Source organism: Pelophylax lessonae (assembly GCF_965119305.1).
Source record: "Pelophylax lessonae genome assembly, chromosome: 1".
NCBI classification, from domain to species: Eukaryota; Metazoa; Chordata; class Amphibia; order Anura; family Ranidae; genus Pelophylax; species Pelophylax lessonae.
This window is the reverse complement of record NC_138768.1, coordinates 139,485,395-139,510,131: the sequence shown is the minus strand read 5'-3', so window position 1 is coordinate 139,510,131 and position 24,737 is coordinate 139,485,395. Positions and strand designations below refer to the sequence as shown.

Below are 24,737 nucleotides of genomic sequence, written 5' to 3'. Positions count from 1 at the left end.
CATCCATAAACTTTTCTACAGTTGCTCCACTGAGTTTGTGGTGTATTGCCTGGCGTGTCCCTGTGGTCTCCTTTATGTGGGACGCACCATCCGCACAGTGCATGCCCGTTTTGGAGACCACAGGAGATTAATTGAAAAGGGGTCTGTGGAGCATAGTGTTCCCAGACATTTCCGTCTCCATCATAATCAGTCGACCGAGGGACTACGGGTTTGGGTCATCGAGACCATCCCCCCTTGCGATTCAGTGGCAGAGCGTTTCCAGACCCTCTGCCATAGGGAAACTTTCTGGATTTTCACTCTCAATTCCTTGGCCCCCGGGGGGTTAAATGAGGAGCTCGAAATCAACACCATTTTATAGCGAGCACTATGGATGCGATTATGTATCGTTGCTAATTTTGGTACTTTCGGTAATTTTATGCATTTCCCTTCCTTTTACAACGAGTCCTGCTGATATTTGCTGTTTTTTTTTTTTTTTTCCCTCCATACCCCCCCCCCCCTATTTTTGTCCTTGCCAGCGGTTAATTGGTTAACCCCCAGTGAGGTTGTTTGCCTTTTATGTATTTTATTGATTGTTTTTTATAGAGTTATATTTTATTATTCATCCACTAATGGTATATAATATTTAGGTTTTTAAATAGAGTCCCATATTTACAGCTATATTCATATATACCTACATATTTTATATATGTGACACGTTCACACAAGATAGGTTATACCTCGTTCAAAGCGGAGGTTATATTAATTTAATGTTTTAATTATATCTGATGTATTTATATATTTATAATTTTATATGAATCCAATGGGGAGATGTCCGCATTGAGCTAGTCACTCCGCTCCTATATAGGGTTCTACATATGCCAATTATTATGATGAGCTAGTTACTCTGCTCTTATATAGGGTTTTTTTATGTCTAATAATGTGATGTTCCTTTAATAATGATTGCCTCTGTTGCTGCTGGGAGGTGTTCGTTTCTCCCCCCCTCCCTCCCCTTTTTTTCTTGTTGTTAATTTTCCCTCCCTTTTTTATTGGTGACACCTGAGGTTTGTCCAATCCTCAGCAGTGCAGTTGTTTATTAGGATTATAAATACTTTCTATGGTGGAGGGGTGGGCTTGCCTGATGAAGGAGGAGGTCCTCCGAATCGACGTTGCAGCCCGCCCTCCACTCTCGGTTCAGTGTACGTTCCTGTCGGCTTCCGTGGAGGAACCGACAGACTTGTCCTTCTATTTCCGGTTCCGGGTTATTACCTTCCTGCTGTATGGCAGACAGCGGTGAGGCTGCCCAGCCAGGGAGCCCACGCCATTTGCAGCATCACCCGGCATTGCCGGTATTCAGGACTTCCTTCACCACTACACAGGACGCGCCACACAGGACCCAGATGTGACTGTGCTTCATTTGCATCTTCCATCGGATCTACTGTGGGGACTGTCTTTTTACACCATGCATGCTGTTTCATTGGAATACCTGTTTTTAACATGTAAGTTACTACATTAAATTACACAGCTGTTCATCTACCTTTATGACTTGGCGCCCTTGTTTCTTTTCTCTGTTACATGTTTGGAGGGTATCCCTACCTCTTGAGGAGCTGCCTGTCCAATCTTCACCCCAGTACCCTGATTTGGACTTTTTGTACTCTTTCATCAGCAAGGATCCATCCGGGATCATCGCATGATTGATTAGGACTTCTACACACTTGAGGTTCTTGTATCTTGTTTGCCCTGCAATATTCTCAATATTTTCATTGTTACCCAATTTAATTTAATTATTTATCCATTTATATTTTTAAATTTTTTATTTATTTTTTTATATTGGTGATTCATCTGTGGTACCACTGGTCATGTGGTCCCCTCCAAAATGGTCCAGTGAGCGCTGATTCACTGACCTAGGTCAGTGTGTGTCTTTATATGAGTCCAAGGCGACGGAGACGTTGCTTAACATCGGTGAATCTTGCTCGCTGCTTTTGGACTTCAGCAGAGAAGTCCGGGTAGAAAGACACCCGCACCCCATTAAACTTGACCTCTGCCTTTTCCCTGGCCAGCCTCAGCACCTTCTCCCTGTCCCTGAAGTGCAGAAGCTTGGCCAGCATGGGCCTGGGAGCGTTACCCGGCAGTGCCCTGGTGGGGACCCGATGGGCCCTTTCAACCGCAAACAGAGGCGAGAAGGATTGCCTGCCAAAGATGTCACAGAGCCAGGATTCAACAAACTCAGTGGGTTCTCTGCCCTCAACCTTCTCTGGGAGTCCCACAATGCGCACATTGTTGCGCCGCAAACGATTTTCCAAATCATCCGTCTTGTCCTTATTGATCTGGACCTGCCTCGCGGTTGTTCTTGAGTCAGTGATCAGCGCTGGCAACTGGTCCTCCAGGTCACTAATACGGCTTTCCGCAGCAGTAGTGCGCTCACGGATCTTTTGTAGGTCTTGGCGAAGGAGAGCCACTTCTTCAGTGAGACCCCCCAACCGCTCCTGAACATTATTCAGAGGCAGTACATTTGTGCACAGCACGAAGTATTTGGCTAAGTGTAGGTTGTTGTTCCTCCTCCGTCTCCCCCTCATCTGCGTCCAGGTCCCAGTCAGTCAGCATTGGCCGCGGAGCAGCCCCCAGGCCCTGCGAGACTGCCTCGGGGCGCCCCCCATTGTCAGCCTGAGCACAGTCCCCAGCCTCCTGATCCCTGAGTTCCGACAGCTTCTTAGCGTAAAGTAATATATCCCCAGCAGCGTCCTTACCTGTGGGACGGGTCGTTTTGGGCTTCACCGCAGCCTCTTTCTGCCTGTCAGGGCCACGCAGGACACGCTGTGGGGTTGATGGGCCAGCGCCATCTTGAAGCGCCGCCGAGACTGAACTGTCCTCCTTAGTCTTGCTGCCGCGAGTCATGGCGGTATTTCAGCAGGGGGGAGGGGGGGGAGTCAGCACTGGCTCTCCTAGGCAAGGCAGGTCAGGTTTGTAAGGCAGGAGAGGAGAGGGAGATGCGGCCTGGTGTATGGAGGGGTAGCTGCACGTGTTGTCACAGGCACGGAGCAGCACAGAGCTGGGATGTCACTGTAGGGTTCCGAGGGTGGAGGGAGCAGCAGGAGGCAGTCCGGAATGAGCAGGAGACAGAGGGGGCAAAGAGACTAGGATCGGCAGTTCACCCGGTCCACGGACGTCCGGGCGCTTCCACGATTGGCCGCCGGCCTCAGGAAAGTCCGCGGCTTCAGCCCCGACTAGGCCGCAAAACGGATCCCCGCAAATCCAAGTCTAAGACCAAAAATATAGGCAGGAGGCTGTACCCGGGGTGCGGGGGAGACACTTGGGGGTGGGATGGAGCCCGTAGATGGTCTGTGCAAGGAGAATGGCTGGAGATTGGTGGTCGCGGCGGGGTGCTCACCCTGCAGTCCTCCGGGATCTCTGGTATCCGGGCACGCAGCGGGGAGCAAGAGGCAACAGGGTAATCACGGGGACCCCCGGATGATGAACGTTCTTTGTTATAGTGTAATCCGGCCGGGGAAAAGGATGTAATTGCAGGATCAAGTACGGGAGCTCCGTGAGTCGAGTCCTCTCACATGCCCGGTTCAGCCACGCCCCCTGTTGATTGTTCTCTTCAATATAAATCTGTATCCTGGGTCTGGTTGAAAACCTGGTTCCTACTGTGGAAGAAAGGACTTTGGTTGGCCTCCTTCTTTTCTATGCTAGGAAAGCTATCACACTTCACTGGATAAAGCAAGCCCCTTCCTCTACTGCCTTCTGGAGAACCTTGGTAAATAACAGCCTCCCTCTATATACTTTTGTGAATAGAGGTTGCCCTGCAATTTACCACAAGGTATAGTCTAAGTGGCTAGCTGATCCTACCACGGCTGCACCATAATGGGTCACATATATTGTTAGGGAAACACTGTCCTTGATTCTCCTATACCCTACTGGGCGCGATCCCATTTGGAGTGTTTGATCCTGGTTTGTACTACTGCTACCCGATATCATGCTATCCTATATACCATAATGTTCTGTTTAGCCACACCATATATATATATATATATATATATATATATATATATATATATATATATATATATATATATATATATATATATATATATTCATATGCTATCCATGCAAGAAACAATTGTTTATTTGTTAACTCCTCTCTAGCACCCCTGCGTGGGTAGCGCATGTTTCTCTCTTTTTTGGGTTTTGTTTAATTTTTTTAGTTTTTTCTGTAAATGTCCATTCCATCTTAAATCATTTCAAGGCCTGAGAGTTAAACTACCCTTAAAGGGAAACTCCAGTCAAAAATGAAATTTTTCCTATTAATAGTATGTTAAATAACTTTATCTTTGATGGTATTCATTTTCTGGCTAGCTGCTTGTGTAGCTTAGAAAATTGTATCTAAGCTGGACAATCAACATTGCTATCTCCCTTTATGTGAATTTTATAAGCTGTCTTTGACTTCCTGATAAGGTTGTCAGTTTTTCTTAGACATGCCGAGAGCTGCCCAGCCCCACCCCCATCCCTCCTATCCTTCACAGAACATTATCTGTTGTCTTCAAAGTCTCGTTTAGGCTAGCAGCTTCTCCTGAGAGGGAAAGAGAGAGAGGGGGGTGCGCCACCGGCGACCAGACGATCGACTGTGTGGGGGAGGCCTATGCTGAGCTGTCAGACCAGCTGGACCAGGGGCTGCAGTTTATCTGTGATGCCTCTTTAGATGCGGCTCCCCTAGTGGCTCGGCTACCTGTTTTGGCAGTGGTCCTTTCGGCGTGTCTTTTGCCTCAAATGCTGGTCTGCAGGCCAGACTTCTAAAAAGGCCTTGACTGATCTTCCCTTTCAAGGACATCACCTGTTTGCAGCTACCCTGGATGACATCATAAAAGCTCTCATAGGGGGGAAGAGTACCTTTCTTCCGCAGGCTACTAAGGGCAAGGAACCTCATCGTAGACGTGGGTCTTCCTTTTCGGCTCATAAGAAATGTTTTCATCCCTCAGAGTCGACTGACAAGGGCTCAAAGCTTTTCAGGGCCTCCTCTGGAGGATCCAAACGAACCTTGTCTGGCAAGCCGAGAGTGGGCTTCTCCATACTTGCGGAAAAGGCTCCTTCAGCAAGAAGGTGCACCCATATTGGGGGTTGGGGGACGTCTTCGCTGGTTTCTGGACCCATGGACTTCCCTGGTGCAAGACAAGTGGGTCCATGAAGTCATTCGGTCCTGCTACCAGATCGAGTTTCACTCTTGCCCACAGCAAGGATCTTTCCTTCAAACTTGCGCCTGTCCCCGGACCGCTTACAGGGTCTATTTGGGGCGGTACAAGACGTGTTACATCAAGGGGTGATTGTCCCATTCAGACTTCGGATCGTTTTCAGGGTTTTTACTCAAACCTGTTTACAGTTCCCAGGAAGGAAGGCAAAGTGCGTCCAATCCTGGACCTCAAGGCACTTAACTGCTTTGTGCGGGTGAAGAATTTCAGAATGGAGTCCATTCGCACGGTGGTGGATGCGTCGGGGGGATTGCCTCACCTCTATCAACATCAAGAATGCTTCCCTTCACATTCCAATATGTGCCAGTCACCAGCGCTTCCTCCGCTTTGCCATGGGAGAGGAGCATTATCAGTTTGTGGCGTTACCCTTTGGTCTCGCCTCTGCTCCTCGGGTCTTCACAAAAGTGCTAGCTTTACTATGCCAATGGGGGATCGTTATACTTGGCTACTTGGACAATCTCCTTCTGCGAGCGGAGTCTCCTTCTGCTATGGTGGAAAACCTGGAGATCACAATACGAACTCTGCGGGAGTTCAGCTGGATTCGGAATTTTCAGAAGTCTGCGCTGGTTCCGTCCACAAAGCTGGACTATCTGGGCCTGACTCTGGACACAGCCTTAGCCAGAGTGATCCTTCCTCTGGACAAACTCCAGAAATTGCAGGCTGCAATTCGTTTTCTGCTGTCCAACAGATGGTTATCCCTCCAGATTTGCATTCAGGTGCTGGGCCTGATGGTGTCCACCTTCAAGGCGGTTCTGTTTGCACAGTTATATATGAGGTCCCTGCAAAGGGAGATTCTGACCCAATGGGACAAGACTCCGCAGTCTCTGGACAATCGGATTCGGCTGAGTCGGGGAATGAAGGAGTCCCTGATATAGTGGCTTCTTTCTCCGAGGTTTCGGCTGGGCAAAGCCTTCCTCCACTTGTATTGGACAGTGGTCACCAGGGATGCCAGCCTGTTCGGCTGGGGAGGCGTCCTCAGCAAGCATTCTGCTCAGGGGATCTGGACGCTGGAAGAGTCCAGACTACTGATAAATGTCATGGAACACCGAGCGATCAGACTGTGTCTGGACCATTGGGCGGATCATCTTCAGGGTTGTCCAGGGCGCATTCAATTGGACAATGCCATGGCTGTGGCTTATGTCAATCACCAGGGAGGCACAAGTAGTGTCCTGGCGGCTCTGAAGGTAGCTGGCATTCTAAGGTGGGCAGAATGGTTCGTTCCAGCTCTCTCTACCGTACACATTCCCGGGGTGGAAAACTGGCAGGTGGATTACCTCAGTCGGCAGGCTTTGGAACGAGGGGCGTGGTCCCTTCATCCGAAGGTGTTTCATCAGTTGAGTCTCCGGTAGAGCATCCCCGAGGTGTATCTGTTGGCGTCTCAGCTCAACAAAAAGGTGCAGATGTTTGTGTCTCGGTCAAGGGATCTTCTGGCGGAAAGCAACAGATGCGCTGGTGGCCCTGTGGGGTTAGTATTGTCTAAATTACGCTTCCCCTTCTCTCAAGCTTCTGCCAAGACTTCTACGCAGGATCAAGGCAGAAGGGATTTCGGTCATCTTAGTGGCTCCGGACTGGCCTCGCCGGTTTGGTATGCCGATCTGGTGCGGCTGTTCGCCGATGTTCCTTGGAAGATTCCTCTCAGGGAGGATCTGCTGTCCTAAGGACTGATCTTCCATCCTGATTTACAGTCACTGGCTTTGATGGCTTGGCTGTTGAAGGCGGACGTATCGATGTGGAGCACGCCACACACCGCGGTTTTCAAATGATTGCAACGCTGATGTTTTAACAACTCAAATGTAAGTGCATTACTTTTTATAAATCTTATATGTTTGGACGAACTTCACTATTGGCTGTCCTTTGTCCTCTTCCGAGTTTATTTTGCCAGAGACAGCGATATATGATTTGTGGGAATCATCATACTTTTCTACTAAGAGGTCTTGTGTCTGCTGTGGAGTGAATTAAGATCCATTAAATCCATCAAGGTTCACATCATTCAATGCCTGTTTTGACCGCTTTGTGAAAGGAGGGTCATTTCCTCTGGTAAGGAGCCATGAGTGTTAGCACAGGGTGCAATTAAGATTTCCTACTGTGCACGGGTGATTGGCTGACCGGCATCTGGTCTTTTCCTCCTTTTTCAGCTTTGTCTACAAGACTGTCATTTGGACTTTATTGTTTTGAGAATATATGATTTATCATTATCACATTTGCATACATTTGGCGCAGCTCTTTATACCTATTTTATACTTGGCCGTTGAATGCCAGGTGCTGAAGGATAGAGGTTTATCTGAGTCGATGATTCCTACACTGTTAAAAGCTAGGAAATCTCCTTCTAGGAAGATCTACCATCGTACGTGGAAGACGTACATTGCGTGGTGTAAGTCTCTTGGGGTATCTCGGATCTTGACCTTCCTTCAACAGGGGGTTGAACAGAAATTGGCCTGGAGTACCATCAAGGGCCAGGTGTCAGCTTTGGCGGTCTTCTTCCAATGACCTTTGGCCACACTTTTCCTGGTGCGTACCTTTCTTCAGGGTGTCTGACATTTTCGTTCCTCGAGTGTGGGCTCCGTTGCCACCTTGGGACCTCAATTTGGTGCTTTCGGTCCTCCAGAAGCCTTCCTTTGAGAACCTTCGGGAGATTGCCCTGCTTACGCTGTCACATAAGGTGGCCCTTTTGGTGGCTATCACCTCTGCGTGCAGGGTGTGGGAACTGGTGTTATCCTGTCGTTCAACTTACCTGGTGATTCACAGACATAAGGTGGTTTTTCGCTCCTGTCCATCGTTCCTTCCAAAGTTTGTCTCTGATTTTCATTTGAATGAAGACATTGTGTTGCCTTCCCTGTGTCCCAGGCCAAAACATCCGAAGGAAATTGCCTTGCATGCTTTGGATGTGGTCCAGACAATTAGGGTGTACCTGGCAGCTACGAAATCTTTTAGGTAGTCAGACTCTCTCTTTTTGCTCAAGGATGGACCTCAGGAAAAGGCGGTCCGCTTCCTCTGTGACCATTTCCAGGTGACAGACGGTTATTCAGACCTATTCCATCAGGGGTCAGGTTCCTCCTTTCCCTGTCAAGGCGCACTCTACTCGGGCACTTAGTCCCTCCTGGGCCTTCCGTCATCAGGCGTCAGTGACACAAGTTTGCAAGGCCACCTGGTTGTTGGTGCACACTTTCACAAAGCTTTATAAAGTGGATGTGTTGGCATCTGTGGATGCTTCTTTTGACTGCAAGGTTTTTCAGGCTGCTGTCGAGAGAATCTGATCCTCTTTGAGGGTGTATTGTTTTTTTCAGGTGAGCTCCAGTTGTTTTGGTAAAGCTCCTTTTGCCTGGTTGGCTACTGTTTAGTCTTTGGAATTTTTCTTCTGTTCCCACCCCTCATATTTTTAACACTGCTTTGGAACATCCCAATGGTTATGAAGATCTGAAGCTGTGTCCGGCAATGAACGGAAGAGAAAATGGGATTTTTGGCTTACCGTAAAATCCATTTCTCTGATGTTCATTGACGGATACAGTACTCACCCCTCTGTTGAGTTGTAATTCTTCTGACACTGCTTGTAACTAAATTGAGTGCCTATAGCAGAGAAAGAGAGTATATGCCCTGGGACTTCCCATGGGTGTAGCCAGACTTTTTTTCTGCCTAGTGTCCTACCAAAAGACAGCCTACCATCTGTCTTTTGGCAGCTGCAAGGATATCGCCGAGGCCTCCAACACATCAACCCCCCCCCGGGATGATTACAGGATCATAGTGGAATCCATCTGTAAATGCTGTAACCTTACAGCAGTAAGGTAAGGATGTAGCACACCCAGAAAAATTACTTGTTGGTTATTTCACTGTCCACCACCTGGTGTTGTAATCACCCACCTGATCCCATCACTTGATTTCACGTCACCGCCACTTTTTGAAGCTTTATGCTGTTATTTATGATGTACTTGTTGTATAGACTTTTTATGGCTATAGCTATTGTCTATTTATTTATTTGATTTAATCCTGCTGTCACGCAGCCACCTTGCACACTGAGTCACCTTATTTACACTTCATTGTGTTTTAATCATTGTTATTTATTTATATAATATTTATATTTTTGTTGTCACCGGCATCTCTTAAACTGAGACTGAAGCCTCAGTTTACCTTCTTTGCACCTTAGTTGCACTCCTAGCACTTTTTTTGTTACTCTGTTCACACAGCACAGGAGTCACAACTTACTGGATCTCTCCTTATTTACGTGCAGCCACATCACTGCACTACTAGCACTTCAGATTGTCACCTGTTTACAGTATATGAGTCACGATTTATTTATTGATTGACTGTATCTACACTGTTTGATCTTTATATGTACTAAGGATAAGCGCAGCTTCAATATTTTACTATTTACTATATATTCAGTTGTCTGTAAAAGGCTGAAATTGGAAGCCGCAGCTATCCCCTATTTGTTATATATACCTACTTTCTATCTTTGTATCTTAAATTTGGTGATAGCGCAGGGGCTTCTTCTTACTATTTTCCTCTATACTGCATTTGGTTTGAATAGCACAGAAACCCTTTAAGAAAAGAATGCATAAAACTACACCCTAAAGCCCAACCGAAATTTCAGTTTAAATCGTATAAATACATCCCAGGTGCATCAATACAAAAGTCTTACAGTTAATTTTCATTAGAAAGCAACCACTGGAAAGGGAGTAGACTTTTCTACTCAAGCAGAGTGCTGGAACATCTGTTGATCTTTGCAGATGCATGGAAAACTTCCATGTAACCTGGATGCAAAAGTGGGTGTCCCAGGGTTACAAACTTGAGATTTATTCTCTGCTCCCTCTTTGCTTTCCAATACCTCATCTCCCTAGGTTCCCAGCACTTTGCCGATCTCCACTGGGAGCTCTCCTGGACTCTTGGACCAAGGGATCATCGGCCAGGTTCCTGTTGTGGAACGGTTTGCCGTTTTTTACGCAAGTCTGTTCACTGTTCTTGGACCTTAAGCCTCTGAATGCTTGCATTCAATTAAAAAAAATATCCAGATTTAATCAAGATCTGTTTTTGTTTATTTTCACCAGGGAGGCTTTCTGCCCTCAAAAAGAAGAGTATGAAAATGCCTACCTACAGGTGCAGCTCATACAATTTGAATATCCTCAAAAAGTTAATTTATTTCAATAATTAAATTCAAAATGTGAAACTCATATTTTATATAGATGCATTACACACAGAGTGATATATTTCAAGCATTTCTTTCTTTTAATTTTGATAATTATGGCTTACAGCTAGTGAAAACACAAAATTCAGTATCTGAGAAAATTAGAATATTACGTAAGACCAATTAAAAAAAAAGGATTTTTAGTACAGAAATGTTGGCTTAATTAAAATTATGTCCATATACAATATGGTATGCACTCAGTACTTGGTTGGGGCTCCTTTTACTTGAATTGCTGCATCAATGCCCCATCGAGGCAATCTGCCTGTGGCACTGCTGATGTTGTTATGGAACCCCAGGTTCCTTGGATATTGGCTTTCAGCTAATCCTTCATTGTTGGGTCCGATGTTTCTAATCTTCCTCTTGACAATACCCCACAGATTCTCTGTGGGGTTTAGGTCAGGCAATTTTGCTGGCCAATCAAGCACAGTGATACCATGGTCATTAAACAAGGTACTGGTATTTTTGGCAGTGTGGGCAGGTGCCAAGTCCTGCTGGAAAATGAAATCAGCATCTCCATAAAGCTGGTCAGCAGAGGGAAGCATGACGTGCGCTAGAATTTCCTGGTAGAGGGCTGCACTGACTTTGGACTTGATAAAACACAGTGGACCAACACAGCAGATCAGATGGCTCCCCAAATCATCACTGACTGCAGAAACTTCACACTGGACCTCATGCAACTTGGATTCTGTGCCTCTCCACTCTTCCCCCGGACTCTGGGACCTTTATTTTCAAATAAAAATGCAACATTTTCCACAGTATGTGATGATTTAGGGAGCCATGTCATCTGCTGGTGTTGGTCCACCAGCATATGACATGGATGATATTCCTTCTTTAAATCAAAACTTTATTTATTTCACATATGACTGTATATCAAAACCTAGAAAAAGAACATTGTAATTGGTAAATTCCAGATCATACGCGAGCTTCAGATAATAGTCACGTGATACGTAACAAATATAGAACAGACATTTGTTTTCATTTTTTGTCATAAACCGAAAGCTATGACATAGAAATAGTAAAACTAGTACTCATAAAATAATGTATACCAGGAAGTATACATTTTCATCTACCAAATTCAAGAGAAAATGAGTACATAACAAGAAAACCCCGTGACTCTCGATGGGTTAGAGTCGTAAGACTATCGAAGTTGTATCCATCACTAACTGTGGCAGGGCAAGGCTAGTATGGTCTAACCAAGGCTGGCAAATGAGATTAAACTTTGGTGCCGCATTCCTATGTCGATAAGCCAGTTGTTCCCTAAGAAGGAGAGCGTTGACATTAGCAATCCATTTGGTAGGCACGGTGGAAGCTATCCAATGTCGAGCTGTAAGCTTTCTAGCCAAGTACAATTACCTGGTTATCATATTGTATGTACCTTTTGGATATATTTCATCATCAAATGCACCCAGTAGGCACACCAGAGGGGTGGAAGGTAATATGTACCTGGGCTACATCAGATATAAGTTGCAACACTTCGGCCCAGTAACGTTTTAGTTTTGGACATTGCCAAATCATGTGCCTAAAATCACCCTGATGCACTTTACATTTCAGGCACGGGGGAGTCTCTCTGGCCCAGTTTGTAAAGTCTATCGGGTGTCTGATTAAGCCCTATGGAGCATAAACAGTTGCGAGGGATTATAGGAGGCTGATATAGATACAGTGGGAATCAATTCTAGGGCCATGTCCCTCTGGTCACTATCTATTTTCCCTATATTCGTCACCCAATGAGCCCTGCATTTCAGTGAAGCATGGTCCTGAATGAAAGATAAGAGTGTAGTGTATATGGATGATTTCTAATTTTATGAGATGCATCTGTATATGTTCCAGTCTTTCCAACACATAAATGCTTTCTACGTATTGTTGTGGGGCCTTAACTTCAATCTGTGCTCTGCTCCTCACATTGGTAACTCCGAGAGGATAATGGGTCTCTGACTGCACATTTAACAGAAAAGATTGTTTCTTCTCGAGGAAAAACATTTGGACTTACCAGTCTCAATTTTTTGGGCTCCAGTTCAAGGATCCCCATTTCCATTCCAGGAATCTGCAACATGACATTCTGTCTTTGTGGAAGAGATTTATCTTGTCTCGACGGATAGTCATTCCTCCCAATGTACTGGAAAATTCTGGCGATTGATGCCAGGCGGGGGGCTAAGGGGAAGAGTGCTGAGCGCTCTGTCTGTGCAGGGAACATGGTCATTGGTGGAATCTTGTCTCCCAATCAACAGCAGCTGCATGTAATGTGGCTGCCTTTGCAGTATTAAACTGACCTGTCGAGAGGTCTGCTGAATCGCATCCAGTTGGACAATGCTAGGACGGTAGTGTACATCAGTGATCACTGTGTAAAACATGTAGCGCAAATCCTATAATGGGCAATACATCATGTTCCAGTTTCTGTCCTGGAGATATTCCAAGACTTATGTTGCAGGTGGGGGATGCCAGATTTGAACCTGACCTTTTATATTCAATATATTTGTGTCCAGGTCCCAGAATCAGCTGACAGAAGTCATTGATCTGTGATATCAGTCTTATCTAATCTATGCCTTTCTTTCCCTGAAGCTTCTTCCTCAACTGTTTTGTGGGACCATGGGCATGGTTCTCATCGTCCTGGATAGGCCAAGGAGAGTGTGGTACATGATGTGACCACATAAGACTTCTTGCAGACTTGCCATGGGCTTTGCCAGATTGGATCTGCTGGCTTCACCCCAAAAGTTTCTGTTATTCTTTCTTTCCTGTAGTGGTTTTGGTTCGTTTTGACCCTTAGTACCATCAAGGGTCAGATCTCTGCTCTTGCTATTGTTTTCCAGAGACCTTTTTGCTTTCCACTCTTTAACTACCTGCCGTCCGCTTATAGTAAATCTACTGCGAGCGAGGGTCAGGTACAGGCACAATCACGTATATATATATATGGGACAGCCTTTCTTCCAGGTTAGATCAAAGGATATCCCTTGTGAAAAATCCCCTCTACCACTGTGGGATATAAATCTGGTGTTCTTAGTACTGAAGAAGCCCCATTCTTCTCTCTGCTCTGACTCGCAAGGTTATTTTTCTTGTAGCCATTACCTCGACTAGGCAAGTGTCAACTGGTGGCCTCATCTTGTAAGGAATCCTTTTTGTTTTGCATAAGGACAAGATGGTCCTGAGGCCCAGGCTTTCCTTTTTTCCTAAGTTAGTAAGAGCCTTCTACAGTGCATCTTGAAAGTATTCACAGCGTTTCACTTTTTCCACATTTTGTTATGTTACAGCCTTATTCCAAAATGGATTAAATGGATTATTTTGCTCAAAATTCTACATACAATACCCCATAATGACAACGTCAAAGAGGTTTGTTTGAAATCTTTGCAAATTTAATAAGAATAAATAATGAAAAAAATCACATGTGCACGTAGTCACTGCCTTTGCATCTTGCTTCCTTTGATCATCCTCAGACTGGGGCGAAGGTTCATCTTCCAACAGGACAACAACCCTAAGCACACAGCCAAGATAACAAAGGAGTGGCCAGAGCCCAGACTTGAACCCGATTTAACATTATTATTATTATTACAGGATTTATATAGCGCCAACAGTTTGCGCAGCGCTTTACAATGTGAAGGAAGACAATACAGTTACAATACAGTTCAAAACAGGAGGAACTAGAGGGCCCTGCTCGTTAGAGCTTACAATCTGGAAGGGAGGGTCAAGTGAAACAAAAGGCAATAATTGTGGGGGATGGGTTGATGGAGAAAAAGGAGGTACATTTGTTAGGGGTTGGTAGGATAGGCTTCTCGGAAGAGGAGGGTTTTCAGAGATCGCCTAAAAGCTAATAGAGTGGGGGATAATCGGACAGATAAGGGTAAGGAGTTCCATAGGATTGGAGAGGCTCTGGAAAAGTCCTGGAGGCGAGCATGGGAGGAGGTGATGAGTGAGCTAGAGAGCAGGAGGTTTTGAGAAGAACGAAGAGAGCGATTAGGTTGGTATTTTGAGATGAGGCTGGTGATGTAGCTGGGGGCTAGGCTGTGGATTGCTTTGTAAGATGTTGTAAGTATTTTGAATTTAATTCATTGGGTGAGCGGAAGCCAGTAGGGCTTGACAAAGAGGAGCGGCGGACACTGAGCGATTGGTGAGGTGGATGAGTCTGGCGGCAGCATTCATGATGGATTGAAGGGGGGATAGATCTGGAGAGATCTGAAAATGGCTGTGTACCGACGCTCCTCATTCAACCTGATGAAGCTTGAGAGGTTCTGCAAAGAAGAATGTGAAAAACTGTCCAAAAATAGGTGTGCCAAGCTTGTAGCACCATACTCAAAAAACTTGAGGCTGTAATTGGTACCAAAGGTGCTTCAACAAAGTATTGAGCAAAGGCTATGAATACTTATGTGCACATGATTTTTTTCGTTTTTTATTTTTAATAAGTTTGCAAAGATTTCAAGCAAACATCTTTCACGTGGTCATTTTGGGGTATTTTTTGTAGAGTTTTGAGGAAAAGAATGAATTTAATCCATTTTGGAATAAGGCTGTAACATAACAAAATATGGAAAAAGTAAAGCGATGTGAATACTTTCTGGATGTACTGTAAACCAGGATCGTGTCCTTCATCCTTGTGTCTAGCTCCATTTTACCAGAAATAAAACTTTTTACATGGTCTGGCTGTGGTCTGAGCTGTTATGTGTTTTTCTTTTGGCCATGGTTTATTTTAAGAAGACTGATTCCCTTTTTCTATTCTGGATGGGTACAGGAAGGATGCCATAGTTCTTGTTCAACCATTTCTAGGCTTAAAGAAGAAGTAAAGACAAAGCTCATTCAGCTGTACTTCTCCTATGGATCACAGGAAGTCAGTTCTCTACTGACGTCACAGAAGTCAGTCCAGGCTCCACGTCATTACGACCACGGAGTCAGGATCCGCCAGATCCATGGACCTACATCCGGCTCAGCCTCTCAGCGAGCCGCTGAGAGGCTGAGTTGCCCACTCCTTGCCCCTCCACAGCCCAGCACTCCACCATTAAGTGAGGAAGGGGCAGAGCAGAGAGCTGCTGACTAACCGGCAGCAGATCTCTGCTCACGGAGCTGTGAGAACTGAGGGATCAGCGATGTTCGATCGCTCGGTTCGCAGTGTAGAGGCATCGGGGGACAAATGCAGCATTGGACCGATGCTGCTTCCACCAAGGTAAGTATAAATCACCAAAAAAAAAAGAGAAACCCATACTTCTTTTTTTAAGTCTTAAGAATCAGGTTATTCCCTTTCCAGTTAACCACTTACCGCAAAGCAGACTTGTATAAAGTACTCAAAATTTCTACTTGAGTAAAAGTACAAGTGCTCGATCAAAAAGTGACTTGAGTAGAAGTGGAAGTGCTCGCAGAAAAAGTTACTTAAGTAGAAGTACTAAAGTATTCAACATTTTTTTTACTTAAGTATTGCAAGTAGTTTTTTCAAAAAATTTGCTACTTAAGTACTAAAAGTAAAAAGTACCAGTAGTTTTGAAAAAAAAATTATACTCAAGTACTGAAAGTAGAAGTACAAGTACTGTGTTATGTAGTTATTAAAGAAAGAAGTCAAAAGTTTGAACATCATATTGTTTTTTATTATTTCAAATGATTTATTCAAATGATTAACCTAAAGGACAATCACAATTCCTTAGGCTGTAACTTTTTGTAAACAAAAAACAGATAAAGTATGTCCCTCCCTTCCCCTTTTAAATCATCCACCTTTTAAAGCCAGGGGTGGTCTCCTTCCTGAGCTTCCTCACTCTCACAGCCAGGCAGATCACTTGAAGTTGAAGGGCCAGGGGTGGAAGGTGGTGTTTTTGGTTCGTCCATCTTTTCAGCTGATCAAAAGGCAGAACAGGAGCATGCGCAGTCTTCTTAATTGCGGTTTGATTTGATTTGCTCAAATGATGATGATGTGCCAGGCCAGCTTCACTAAACCTACAACGCTTAAAGTGAAAAATTCATCAAAAACTACTAACAAAGTGGCTGTGCTAAAAATGCTAATAAAGTGCCTGCAATTATATATATATATTCTTCTTGTATTCAAAATCATCGCCCACAGTATCAAAAATAAAGTGACATGTCTGTGCTAAATGCAGTGCAAATTATTCCCACAATGTAAATGTAATTCATATAAAATATATATGACAATACCACAATAAAATAAGTTGTGATTGTGAATAAGTTAGGTGCAAGTTTAAGTGTGTAAACTAAACTTTATAACGAAAAGTCCATAACTGAATTCCAGTGTGCAATCTAAGAAGTGCTTGTCACTTGCTGTCAGATGCTTCCACCTTTCTTCTGTGATCTGCTCAAGTAAAGTGGTGGACTGGATAGCCTCTCTCTCTGCCTCTCACCTTAGTAGCATTGGCACTGCACTGGTTCAAAAAGCTGTCTACATTATTTTCATTATAAGAACTTGTCAGAACATGCTTCCACCACCTGTCCTTAACACTAGTAGTGCTCATTTGCTTTGCTCAAGTCAAGTGCCACTGCCAGTGGCCACTACAGTGCAGGCACAGCCGCACAGGCAGAGGCAGGCCGCAACACAACACAACACTTATGGTCCATGGACCATGGATGGTCGGATAATCATCATAGCCGTCAGTCTCACTCTTCTTGGTTCAAAAAAGCCACCCATGACCCGTGTGTATATAATATATTAATATTTTATATTGATTATTTGATTCTCAAATGGCACATTTGCCATGGCAAGGATTAGGCCCTCTCCACGGTCCACCTCACTCACCTCATAGAGAAGAAGATGAGATAACGAAGAAAATGCTCCGAGTCCTGCTCCCGCGTCCGGCCGCCCGCGTCACAACTCCTCTCAGTAAGGGCCCTAAGGGGTGGAGTCTGAGTGACACACAACACGTCTAGAGGCAGAGACCTCGAGCGGGAAAACGGCAGCATGGCTCCTCCTGTGCGGTCTTAACTTGATGATCATGACAGTGATTCCGCGGGCCGCGGCGCGAGCGAGGCTGTGGGATTGATTGAATTGAGTTGTGCTGCCTACTGCTACACGCTACCTACTACTAAATTGTGAGTCAGTATATTTTATTTCATTTTTATATATAAAAGCGGTATTGTTGAGCACTACTAGCCACTAGATCTCCTGGCTGTCACTTTGTCACATGTTGGGGAATCACAGCGGCTCGGCTCCAGAAGTGGCGGGTGTCCCCGTCATCCTGCCAGGGCCGCCAAGAAGTTCATCAACTAATCTTAAGTTATTAATATCTTATGAGGAGAGGACCAATGAGATTGAGAATTGAAATAATTAAATATATATGGCTTTTTGAACCAGTGCAGTCAGTGCCACCCAGACGCTATCCACCAGTGCCACCACCATTAAGTGTGTTGGCCGGTCACTCGAGCACTGAATGAGGTGGAAGCATCTGACAAGTGAAGTGACACTTTAGATTTGCACACTGGAATTCATTTATGGACTTTTCGTTATAAATAGGTTTACACACTTCAACTTGTTGCACGCACCTGGCATAACTTATTTCATAACTTATTTTATTGTGATTTATTGTCATATTTTATATGAATTGAATTTACTGTTACACTGTGGGAATAATTATTTTCACTGCATTTAGGCTTTAGCACATTCATGTCACTTTATTTTTGATACTGTGTGGAGTGTGGGCAGGGCACTGGGGGCAACGATGATATTATATCGATTGCACAGGCACTTTATTCGCACAGCCAAGTTGTGTTTGTTAGTAGTTTCTTGATGCACTTTAAGCGCTGTAGCACCATTTATTTGTTTGTATCATATTTTCTTTTTATTGGAAAGATTTGGTATAGCAGCTTTTATTATACACAGCCTTTATTTTCGTATGCGCTGATTTACAAATGACATTATACACATTTTTTTGAGCTTTATGCAACCTGCCATCTACTGTTCTCGCAGTTGTAATTTTTTTAAAAGTAACGAGTAACTATGCAGCACAAAAAAAAAATACTTGAGTAGAAGTATCGAAATCATCAAAAAAATGTAGTGAAGTAAAAGTAGAAGTAGGAGAAAAAAATTCTAGGAAAGTACAGATACCGCATTTCGGTACTTAAGTACAGTACTTAAGTAGTTCTACTTCGTTACTATACATCTCTGCCGCAAAGTGACGTAGGGGTACGTTGGCAGACTTTGCGGTGTTATACCGGGGTGATGCCTCTAGCTAGAGGCACCATCTCGGTACCGTTGTTTAGAGCCGGCGGTCGGCTTTCCGCCGGTAACGACCAATGTACCCACTATATATACAGTGGGTACGAAAAGTATTCAGACCCCCTTAAATTTTTCACTCTTTGTTATATTGCAGCCATTTGCTAAAATCATTTAAGTTCATTCTTCTTCCTCATGAATGTACACATAGCACCCCATACTGACAGAAAAACACAGAATTGTTGACATTGTTGCAGATTTATTAAAAAAGAAAAACTGAAATATCACATGGTCCTAAGTATTCAGACCCTTTGCTGTGACACTCATATATTTAACTCAGGTGCTTTCCATTTCTTCTGATCATCCTTGAGATGGTTCTACACCTTCATTTGAGTCCAGCTGTGTTTGATTATACTGATTGGACTTGATTAGGAAAGCCACACACCTGTCTATATAAGACCTTCCAGATCACAATGCATGTCAGAGCAAATGAGAATCATGAGGTCAAAGGAACTGCCTGAAGAGCTCAGAGACAGAATTGTGGCAAGGCACAGATCTGGCCAAGGTTACAAAAAGATTTCTGCTGCACTTAAGGTTCCTAAGAGCACAGTGGCCTCCATAATCCTCAAATGGAAGACATTTGGGACGACCAGAACCCTTCCTAGAGCTGGCCGTCCGGCCAAACTGAGCTATCGGGGGAGAAGAGCCTTGGTGAGAGAGGTAAAGAAGAACCCAAAGATCACTGTGGCTGAGCTCCAGAGATGCAGTCAGGAGATGGGAGAAAGTTGTAGAAAGTCAACCATCACTGCAGCCCTCCACCAGTCGGGGCTTTATGGCAGAGTGGCCCGACAGAAGCCTCTCCTCAGTGTAAGACACATGAAAGCCCGCATGGAGTTTGCTAAAATAACACCTGAAGGACTCCAAGATGGTGAGAAATAAGATTCTCTGGTCTGATGAGACCAAAATAGAACTTTTTGGCCTTAATTCTAAGCGGTATGTGTGGAGAAAACCAGGCACTGCTCATCACCTGTCCAATACAGTCCCAACAGTGAAGCATGGGGGTGTTTTTCAGCTGCAGGGACAGGACGACTGGTTGCAATCGAGGGAAAGATGAATGTGGCCAAGTACAGGGATATCCTGGACAAAAACCTTCTCCAGAGTGCTCTGGACCTCAGACTGGGCCGAAGGTTTACCTTCCAACAAGACAATGACCCTAAGCACACAGCTAAAATAACGAAGGAGTGGCTTCACAACAACTCCGTGACTGTTCTTGAATGGCCCAGCCAGAGCCCTGACTTAAACCCAATTGAGCATCTCTGGAGAGACCTAAAAATGGCTGTCCACCAACGTTTACCATCCAACCTGACAGAACTGGAGAGGATCTGCAAGGAGGAATGGCAGAGGATCCCCAAATCCAGGTGTGAAAGACTTGTTGCATCTTTCCCAAAAAGACTCCTGGCTGTATTAGATCAAAAGGGGGCTTCTACTAAATACTGAGCAAAGGGTCTGAATACTTAGGACCATGTGATATTTCAGTTTTTCTTTTTTAATAAATCTGCAACAATGTTAACAATTCTGTGTTTTTCTGTCAGTATGGGGTGCTATGTGTACATTCATGAGGAAGAAGAATGAACTTAAATGATTTTAGCAAATGGCTGCAATATAACAAAGAGTGAAAAATTTAAGGGGGTCTGAATACTTTTCGTACCCACTGTGTATGTATGTATGTATATATATTTATATATATATATATATATATACAGTGGGGATCGAAAGTTTGGGCACCCCAGGTGGAAATTTGTATTAATGAGCATAAAGAAGCCAAGGAAAGATGGACAAATCTCCAAAAGGCATCAAATTACAGATTAGACATTCTTATAATATGTCAACAAAAGTTAGATTTTATTTCCATCATTGACACTTTCAAAATTACAGAAAACCTAAAAATGGTGTCTGCAAAAGTTTGGGCACCCTGCAGAATTTATAGCATGCACTGCCCCCTTTGCAAGGCTGAGACCTTCCAGTGTCATGGATTGTTCTCAATCATCGTCTGGGAAGACCAGGTGATGTCAATCTCAAAGGTTTTAAATGCCCAGACTCCTCTGACCTTGCCCCAACAATCAGCACCATGGGATCTTCTAAGCAGTTGTCTAGAAAACTGAAAATAGTTGACGCTCACAAAGCTGGAGAAGGCTATAAGAAGATAGCAAAGCGTATTCAGATGTCAATATCCTCTGTTCGGAATGTAATTAAGAAATGGCAGTCATCAGGAACAGTGGAAGTTAAAGCAAGATCTGGAAGACCAAGAAGAATATCAGACAGAACAGCTCGCAGGATTGTGAGAAAAACAATTTAAAACCCACGGTTGACTGCACGATTCCTCCAGAAAGATCTGGCAGACACTGGAGTTGTGGTACACTATTCCACTATAAAGAGATACTTGTACAAATATGGTCTTCATGGAAGAGTCATCAGAAGAAAACCTCTTCTACGTCCTCACCACAAAAATCATTGTTTGAACTTTGCAAATGAACATATAGACAAGCCTGATGCATTTTGGAAACAAGTTCTGTGGACTGATGAGGTTAAAATTGAACTTTTTGGCCGGAATGAGCAAAGGTACGTTTGGAGAAGGGGCACAGAATTGAATGAAAAGAACCTCTGTCCAACTGTTAAGCATGGGGGTAGATCAATCATGCTTTGGGGTTGTATTGCAGCCAGTGGCACAGGGAACATCTCACGAGTAGAAGGAAAAATGGATTCAATAAAATTTCAGCAAATTTTGGATGGTAACTTGATGCCATCTGTGAAAAAGTTGAAGTTAAAGAGAGGATGGCTTCTACAAATGGATAATGATCCTAAACACACCTCAAAATCCATGGGGGATTACATCAAGAGGCGTAAACTGAAGGTTTTGCCATGGCCTTCACAATCTCCTGACCTCAACATATTTGAAAATCTATGGATAGACCTTAAAAGAGCAGTGCATGACAGACAGCCCAGAAATCTCAAAGAACTGGAAGACTTTTGTATGGAAGAATGGGCAAAGATACCTCAAAGAAGAATTGAAAGACTCTTGGCTGGCTACAAAAAGCATTTACAAGCTGTGATACTTGCCAAAGGGGGCAGAGATATTAACTCTGCAGGGTGCCCAAACTTTTGCAGACGCCATATTTTTGTTTTCTGTTATTTTGAAAGTGTCAATGATGGAAATAAAATCTAACTTTTGTTGACATATTATAAGAATGTCTAATCTGTAATTTGATGCCTTTTGGAGATTTTTCCATCTTTCCTTGGCTTCTTTATGCACATTAATACAAATTTTTACCTGGGGTGCCCAAACTTTCGATCCCCACTGTGTGTATGTGTATATATATATATATATATATATATATATATATATATATATATATATATATATGCCCTTGGTACTTGAAATTGTAATTGAATACCTGAGGCATGCTGGTAGTAGAAGGTATTATATCCAGGGCAGGCCTATGTGTTTTTTTTTTTTTTTCTGCCAGCCTTCAATCCTCTGGTAGGCAGCAGTATAACCCTAAGGTTTCAGAATTTCTTTGCCAATTTATGGACTCAAAACAAAGTTTTGAACGTTTATTTGTGTTTTTAATGCATTCAAAAAGCATAAAAACCTCACGTACCCTTGCACATTAAAATGTAAAAATGCTAATGTTTCAGATACGCAAACGTGAATAGCCCCATATTGTGATTTTCAGTGGACTTGGATTGTAAATAGATTTTAACCAAAATACAGTTGTATTTTGTAGGACAGCCAAATCTTATTGTCTTTGTTCCATTTTACAGGGCACACACTTCATTCAGCTGTGTTGTCAAAGAAACATTCCTCTCCTTTTCCTACAGAACATTACAGGTGAGTGTTGCAGATAGTGATGCTACATTGTGTTACTCTTACACTTTCTGCCGGTCTAGTAGTTTGTAACAAAGCCAAATGTCTTGGCTATCTATCATGATGAATGAGTAATCTTAAAGGACATATACAATCAGATATGTTTTTATTTTTTTTTTTTTTCATTACAGCCAATGTAACTAACTACCTGGTCTGCCTTTGTAATAATTAACAGGCCCCAGCCAAAATCAGAGTGGTAGAAGGGAAGGTGCATGATAAGCTAGCAGCATAGGTCATTTGGGGGCAATGGTTCTTCTGTTATTTAGATCTCTGTGTTAATGGTCACTGGTGGTCCAAAGAGAATGCAGGAGGTAAGGGGTGCAGAACTGTATTCTCTGAAAATATTGTCCTATTGGCACATCTGGGATGTGTGGCTGAAGAGAGCATGTCCAGATCTTTTGTGAGGAAATATTCCTAATAGGCAGTAAGTGAGCTTTAAAACAACCTTTCTCTAAACCCCTGCAGGGACTCTGGGGCAATGCACAGCAGAAGCCCTGAAGACCTTTAACCACTCTGCAACCGCTCACAGTAATACTACTGCGGCAGAGTGGTTCGTTATCGTCCAGTCACGTAGTATTAACGTGACTGGACTCCTCCCCTTCTGGGCGGCGCTTGCGCGCCGCCGGAGGCTCGCTCCCGCTGTTTTCATTCACAGCGGGAGTCGGGCCAGGGGAGGAGCAGCGGCGATCGCCGCTGCTCTTACCCGATCGTCGGGGATCGAGTCTGGAGATCCGCCCGCTGTGTGTAAACACAGCGGGCGGATCTCCATAGTGACAGGGAGTGACAGATCGGACTGTTCAGCATAGCTGGACATCCGATCTGTCCATGACTCACACAGTCACCTCCCCCCCTACACGTCAGTAAGCACCAGGCATACATTAACCCCTCCCTCTCCAATAAAATTAACCCCTTCCCTGCCAGTGTCATTTTTACAGTAACAGTGCATATATATAGCACTGATTACTGCAGTAATGTCACTGGTACCCCCAAAAGTGTCAAAAATGTCAGTCAGGGGTCCGGTCTGTCCGCCGCAATGTCGCAGTCCCGCAAAAAAAATCGCAGATCGCCGCCATTACGCGTTAAAAAAAAAACACCAAAAATGACAGAAATCTTTCCCTTTGTTAGTAAATGCAATAACTTTTGCGCAAACCAATCAAAATACGCTTATTGCGATTTTTTTTTACCAAACATATGTAGCATAAAACAAATTGGCCAAAAACTTTTAAAAAAATTGGTTTTTACATCTTTTTTGGGGGGAATTTCATATAAAAAAATGTGAAAAATATTGTTATTTTTTCAAAATAAACGCTCTTTTTTTGTTTATAGCGCAAAAAGTAAAAATCGCACAGGTGATCAAATACCACCAAAAGAAAGCTCTGTTTGTGGGAAAAAAAGGACGTAAATTTCGTTTGGGTACGGCGTCGCACGACCGCGCAATTGTCAGTTGAAGTCGCACAGCGCCGAATCGCAAAAAGTGGCCTGGACGGAAGACAGCAAAATCCTCCGGTTGTAAAGTGGTTAAGTCTGTTCTCTTACCACTCCGCTCACCCTGTTCCTCCTCCTCAGCACAGTGGCCATCCTTCTAATCTAATTTTTAATCTCAACTGTAAATACATAGCAGAAGTTCTAGGGGTAAAAAGGAAGCATGGGGGGCTGCCCTGCTGAAAGAAGGATTTGCATAAGTTCAGTGCCTCTGTTGTGTTTGTTTTTTGTTTTTTTCAAAAGTTAATTTTTTTTTGTTTAGCAAAAAATAAAAACCCAGTGGTGATTAAATACCACCAAAGGAAAGCTCTATATGTGTCAAAAAATGATAAAAATTTAATTTGGTTACAGTGTCATTGTCATTCAAATTATGCCAGTGTTGAAAACTTAAAAATGGCCTGGACAGGAAGGGGTGAAAGTGTCCTGTATTGATGTGGTTAATAACTTTAGAGCTTACCTATTAGGATGTGTGTGAATGTGAAACTTTAGATCATTTTTGCATATACAGTAATCCCCCGCTACATCGCGGTTCAGTTTTTGCGGTCCCGGTAATTCGCGTTTTTTTTTGTAATGTTATTTTACTATATAAATCATCAAAAATGAAAGATTTTTGTGTTTTTCATAGCTCTTGCTCTGCCTCTATCTTTTATGTGTTTAAATGAGTTTCTATTGTTTTAAAAGTGTGTTTAAAGACCCTAAAATGCTTCTACACGTACAGTGACAGTAAAAAAAATCCTGCCTACAATGCATTTTAATAGGGTTTTTCTATTTCGCGGAATTTCACTTTTCGCGGCTGGGTCCGGAACGTAACCC

General features: G+C 43.7%; 1 protein-coding gene across 1 annotated transcript in view; it reads left to right on the top strand.

Moving 5' to 3' along the window:
- The window catches only part of MCCC2 (methylcrotonyl-CoA carboxylase subunit 2), a 195,081-nt gene that overhangs the window by 110,129 nt on the left and 60,215 nt on the right, over nucleotides 1-24,737 (top strand). Inside the window, exon 13 of the mRNA XM_082275349.1 lies at nucleotides 22,340-22,406. Within this exon, the coding sequence (XP_082131475.1) occupies nucleotides 22,340-22,406 (67 nt within the window). The remainder of the gene's footprint in view (nucleotides 1-22,339; nucleotides 22,407-24,737) is intronic.